At 34.4% G+C, this 6,875-nt stretch overlaps 1 protein-coding gene across 1 annotated transcript; it reads left to right on the forward strand.

Annotated features, from left to right (window-relative positions):
• Positions 1–1,687: 1,687 nt before the first annotated feature.
• LOC140803846 (dof zinc finger protein DOF5.6-like) lies at positions 1,688–3,268 on the forward strand. The gene has a single exon (XM_073159710.1). The coding sequence runs from the start codon at positions 2,266–2,268 to the stop codon at positions 3,121–3,123; it is 858 nt and encodes a 285-aa protein (XP_073015811.1). The 5' UTR covers positions 1,688–2,265; the 3' UTR covers positions 3,124–3,268.
• The last annotated feature ends 3,607 nt before the right edge of the window (positions 3,269–6,875 follow it).

Raw genomic sequence — 6,875 nt, forward strand, 5'->3', positions numbered from 1 at the left:
CAAAAATTCATTTATCAAAATTTCATGAAAAATTCAATGCAAAATCTCACTATATAATTGTTATAGATATTATATGTGTTGTATTTTTGCATTATTTTACATAAAAACCTCTTAGTTCTATAAAGTCTGAAGCTATGGCCTTCCAATATAATTTATGGTTATTTGGACAAAGTGTCATTTTGAATCAAAGTGGACATAAAAAACACAAAAGTATTAAAGATTGTATACTGTTTTCGAAGCATAAAAAGTTTAATTTGTGAAAAAAATTAACTCGGATTCACATCGGAGATTATGTTCACATGCATATATCACTTCTTGTCTAGTTCTAGGGAATTTGGTTTTTCGATCTATATTTTATTATACTAATTTTTTTTTTGGGTTTTAAAAAGAGAAGATTCTCCGCTAATTTCTTTTAGACCAACTTTTAGATATATTCTCTCGTTTGTTAGGACTCTGGTAGAACCAATAATCCATTGACACGGAGAGCTGTGATGCAAGCATATATGGTATAAAATTTCACACTAATATCGAATTTCGAGTGAAATTTTGGATTCTTTGAGCTTACTGAAACAAAATCTCATTCACAAATTTTTTTTTTCAAAATTTTCATTGAATTTTTCACAGATAATTGTGAAAATAATTTTTAAAAATATATATATACACTTTCACTAATATCGAATATGTTGTGCCAAAATGTATATTATTTGTTAAGATTGGAACTTGAACCTAACTCAACCCCAAAAGCTAGCTCAAGGGGGGAGGATTGTCCAAGTCAATATATGTCACTCAAAGGTTATTTATCTAACCGATGTGGGACAATTAACACACCCCTCTCACGCCCAGGAATGAACATCTGGAGCATGGAGTTTACAAATGACCCAATTATGGGCAGAACGAGTGGCCTAATTATAGGCAGTCCAACACATAACGGTGAAACCCGGGCTCTGATACCATGTTAAGATTGGAACTTGGACCTAACTCAACCCCAAAAGCTAGCTCAAGGGGGGAGGATTGTCCAAGCCAATATATGTCACTCAAAGGTTATTTATCTAACCGATGTGGGACAATTAACATTATTACACTTGATATTTGTAGATTATTTCACAAATATAAATATTACCTGAATTTAGGCTTGCTTGTTAAAGATTCTCCATTTTCCTTTATATTTTCTCAAGTCCTATGTATAATCAAGATGATTTATACGAATTATTTTGAAATTATGGACATGGCTCCAACATTTAGATCAAGTAAGCATATTGGATCCCGTCCTTCATGCGAAATTGTCACTGTGCATGTCTAGAAGGGTATCAACTGACGGCATGGTTGTAGATTCCGACGAGTTTAATACTTAACCTAGCATATCGTATGTATCATATGACAAGATCAATGAATTTTGAGCATGATCCGACTAACACCGAACTTCCCATCTAATTTGATGATTAATTAGAGCATATTTGAACATCCAACATCAACTTCTTTCGGCTTAAAGATTTGCAAATTCATCTAAATTTAAACAAATTCTACGGATTATGAACGTCTTCCTCCCCAAAGATTGGATTACCCTAACCAAGATATGCGGGGTGGGGTCTAACACACGGAATTATACTTTGCTTGTGAAGGGCGACATATTTGGCCCAATCTGTTATCTCTTTATCTTGGACCCAAAAATTCTCCTATATGTTGCTCCTCTTTTTCTTACTTCTTATAAACTGCCTGCCCCCCTCCCCATAAACTTAAATCATTAATTTCCACAATAAAAAAACTTCCCCATTTAGTGATGATTCTTGTGCAAATAAAGTACAGGGCTCGTTTAGTTCATTTCTCTTGAATCGGTACTCAAACCAGAATTGATCAAGGATCTTGGGTACGAAGTACTATTGATATATCCGCCTTCGTGTGGAAACGACTTCCCTACAAGTTTGCATGGATTCATCTGACATGTTCCAACAGGTAATCTTGAGATTTGAGAATGAGTGGCTAAAGCTCGAATTCGATCGGGTTAGAGTTCGAGTTTGAGTCCAAGCTGCCGAAACTAGCTAGTTGATACGTTTCAAATATATATACACAAGTTGCTCGAGCTTTCCTAGTTATCATCCCATGTTTAACTTTATTAAAAAATTATGCCCTATCCTATCTAGTATACTATTTCCAATTTCAACGTTATTTTGAAATTATTAACGAATAATATATTTTTAACATGAGTATAGCAATTTCCAGTCTATATCGGACTCAACTCAGAATGCAAAATATGATCTTCTTCACGCAATGGATTATTCTCCAATCACACCACAATCTGATCAAGAGGACATATTCACATGCACAAGAACTCTACTAGAGAGGAGAGTTATAAGACCGCAGCATGAACAAGCCTTGAAATGCCCACGATGCGAATCTACGCACACCAAATTCTGTTACTACAACAACTACAGCCTCTCCCAACCTCGATACTTCTGCAAAGCCTACCGTCGCTACTGGACCAAAGGCGGCACCCTCCGCAACATCCCCGTCGGTGGCAGATGCCGGAAGAACAATAAGTCTTCAGCCAAGACGTCGTCGTCGTCTTCGAGTGATAATCAGAACCTGCAGCATACTAAGGGAGCCTCCGCTCTATCACCTTTGCCTTCGTATTACGATGATCATACTATCGATCCCACGAATCAATTTCTGCTGGCATTTCCTGATCCAATATACTTCCCATCTGTCCACTCAAATGGGATTTTGACTGCTAACATGAATCCACACCACAGTAGTTTCTTGCTCCAAAATCCTGCTCCGGTTCCTCACTTTTTGGAGAACAAGTATGAGTCCCTTTTCGGGGGCCGCGATTTCATAGGATTAATCAATGATGAGAACTTTGGTGGGATTAATGATAACTTTGGAGGGCTTTGCTATCGAACCGGGATTGATCAAAATCTCAGTGCAAGAATGCAGCTGCAGTACGAAAATCATCACGAGCTGGAAGCGAAGCCAATGAATACATCAAAGATTTTGTCGCTTGAATGGCATAATCTTCAGCAAGAAGCTTGTAATTCTGAGACTGGTAAGGGTTATCCGGCCGGGATTAATGGATCCTGGACTGGATTGATGAATGGCTTTGGATCTTCAATTAATCCGATGCTCTAATTCTATGATTAGACTTGCATTCGTATGATTAGTGGAGCGTAATTAATATGTAATCAGTCGATTATTATATGACAAATGTGGGTTTAGGAATGATTAATTATCCAAATGAGGTTATATCAACTAGATCGATGAGTTGAAGTATATCTGTTTTTTATAAAGATCTTTAAAGTTTGACAAAAACTTGTGTGAGACGGTCTCACGAGTCGTATTTGTGAGACGGATCTCTTATTTGGGTCATCCAAGCAAAAAATATTATTTTTTATGCTAAGAATATTACTTTTTATTTTAAATATGGGTGGGGTTGACCCGTCTCACAGATTAAAGTCTGTGAAACGGTCTCACAAAAGACTCGCTCTTAAAGTTTTATCCTTCTTCCTTAATGGGTGGCCGGTTATATTCTCTATTAATTTAAACGGGTTTCCCTCTTTTTTCCTCTTTTTTTAATATATAAGTATATAGTAATCATACTAAATTCAAAATTAAAAATCGGTTCTTAAATTGGCCTAATTTTGTTTTTATTCTCAAACAGTGAAATTTCCATTATATTATATACCTTCGATTTTTTTGTTATTTAAATTCGTTTTGTTAGAGTAGATGTTGATGGATCTTAGTTCTTTCGTGTTCAAAACGCAGCAGAAGTTTTAAAAATTTTAGATATTGACATTCAAGATGTATTTGGACACTCGTATGGTTTTATAATTAAACATTCGTAGGGAATTAAAATATATACATTTGGTGAAAGAATCACTAGGCTCTAATTATTCGGGTATAAGCGGATGTAGCTCTTATTATAAATCCCTACGAACGATCTTCAAAGAACTCTTTCCTTCAATTTTCTAATCAGGTCTACGACTAGAAGATTATTCATCTTCTAATTTGCACTAGAAAAATTCGAAGATATTTTTACGTTGGAGATCAAATTTGAGAGACGGCTCAAATTCTTTTCAAAAGGGAGAGGGCCGAAAATTGAGACACTTTGGGAGAGGGGATTTCGAAAATCTCAAGGAAATGAAGGGTTTTTCGAAAAATTGTGAATGGATTGTGTTTAACCCTAAGCTTAATACACATATATCAGCTTATGGCTCATTAATTAAATTAAATACTTAATGAGCTTAATCAATTAATTATTATAGTTCCAACTAGTTTAATTAATTAATTAATCTTTTAAATTCCATTAAGAACCTTAATATTATATATATATATGTATATATATGTTGGTCTTGTACCCTTACAAGTTCATTATACATATACCCATTACATTTAATTTAAATCCCTTATAAATTCAACATTTGAATTTAATATTTACATTATAAATTCAACTCTTTGAATTTATCACCTCCAAAATTTAATATTTAATAAATTCAACTTTTGAGTTTAATAAATTAAATCCTCCAATTTTATAAATTCAACTCATTGAATTTATTCTCTCCAAATTTCATAAAATCAACTTCTTGACTATCTCATAAATTCAACTACTTGAATTTACTATATCATAATATAAATTCAACTCCTTGAATTTATTCTCTCAATGAGAACAAATGATCTAGTGCTTGTGTGACCCTCAATGGTTCAGGGATATAGCTAGTCGTGGGTCCACAACTCCTTGTGATTCAGGACATAATCTTTTATTCGGGCTTACCCTAATTTACCATGTTCTATGTATCAACAATTGATCCTGAGAATTTCAGAAATCATATTTCTGATTAAATCCATCGAATCATGGTAAGAGCGTCTCGTAGCATTGCTCCATGATTCCCTAGGTATCATGGATAGTGCCTGCAAGAACTAGTCGATTATGATTAACGTACACTACGATCCCTTCATCTTATATATGCCGGTCGAATCTGCAATCATTGTTTCATCGAGGGTTGCATAATAATTCGATAACTATGTGACACATATAAATAGTGGCATAACATGTACTATTGGAGAACTCTTTCTCTAATGTACATCTCATACTCTGGCCAGAGATTCCATGCACTATTATTTCACCATATCACATATGATATTTACATCCGTAGGTGAGCGATGAATTCCAGACTACAATGCACTGGCTCTTACATGTGTTGCAACTATACCCAACATCGCCACCTGATGATTCTCCTGGTGCCTATAAACGAGTCAAAGCACAACTCTAGCATATAGAGCCTCAGTGTTGTACCGGGTCAAAAGAACTAATGGTGTACAATCATAACCACGGACTTATCCTTTCAATGAATGATAACCACTTGGAAAGTCCGAGGAGGGTTGTTCGATATAATCATCATATGACTACTCATCTGCATGTTTGGGCATCTATACACAGTACACAACATCACATATTCTAGTCTCGAGCTCAAGCGATCTTTATCCATGTTTTGAATCGACTAGGAACGAATTTATATCATACAGTGTTTACAAATGAGTTTCAACATCGAATTACGATTATTTGTATTAAAGTATAATCAAAGTCTTTATCTGTATATGTTGTTTACATGGATATACAGATCAAGAAATAACAAACCATGAAATAATGAATTATATTAAAATAAAGATTGTTTATTACAACTGAGTCAATAAAATCCCTAGCCAACAGTTGGCTTGCAGGGCATCTACGCTAACAGATGTCTTGTAAGATAACGGTTGGCTAAAGAATTTAACGACTCAGTTGTAATTAATAGTCATTATTTTAATATAAATTACATTTCATAGTTCTGTTTTACTTTATTTGTATACACATGTGATGACATAGATAAATACATTGATTATACTTTAATACAAATGAATCGTACTTCGATCTTGAAACTAATTTGTAAATACTGTATATTCTAAATTAGTTCCTAGTTTATTCAGCCCCGCTTAAATAAGAATCATGGCCGCTTGAGCTTGAAACTAACATATGTGATGTTGTATATTGTGTTTAATGGTAAGAACATAGAGATGTCCAATCATGCATATGGGTAATCATATGATGGTTGTACCGAAAAACTCTCCATCGGACTTCCTAGTGGTTATCATTCATCGAGAGAAAAAGTCAGTGGTTGTGATTGTACATCATCAGTCCTTACTGTCCGAGACAACACTGAGGCTCTACATACTAGGATTGTGCTTTGACTTGTTTACCGACTCTGCGAGGGTCACAAGGTGGCGAGGTTGGGTACAATTGCAACATGTGTAGGAACCAGTGCATTGTAGTCGGGAATTAACCGCTCACATACATGTGTAGATATCTTTTATGATCTAACGAAAGAGTAGTGCATGAAATTGCTGGCTAGAGTATTACATTAGGGACAAGGGTTCTCTACTTGCACATGCCATGACACTATTAATATTTCATTAATGTATCACATAGATATCGAATTTAATATGCAACCCTTGTACAATAATCATAACAGATTGGCTCTTACATGCACTATCAATTATACATAAGAAATCATGGGGCAATGCTACTAAGCGCTATTACCATGATTCAATGAGTTTAATCAAAAAATGATTTCTGACATTTTCATTATCAAATTTTGGTGCATAGAATGAGGCAAATTAGGGTAAGTCGAATAAAGAAAATGTCCTGAACCACAAAGAGTTGTGAACACACGACTAGTTGTATCCTTAAACTATTTAATTTATGATGATTAAAATTTAGAGAGAATAAATTCAAGGAGTTTAATTTATCAAATTTGAGAATCTAAATTATTAAACTCAAAAGTTGAGTTAATTAAATATTAAATTAAATATAGTGGGAAGTATATTTAATGTGGTTGTAGGAGTACAAT

The sequence above is a fragment of the Primulina eburnea genome, chromosome 10, assembly GCF_022965805.1.
Source record: "Primulina eburnea isolate SZY01 chromosome 10, ASM2296580v1, whole genome shotgun sequence".
In the NCBI taxonomy this organism is placed as follows: Eukaryota; Viridiplantae; Streptophyta; class Magnoliopsida; order Lamiales; family Gesneriaceae; genus Primulina; species Primulina eburnea.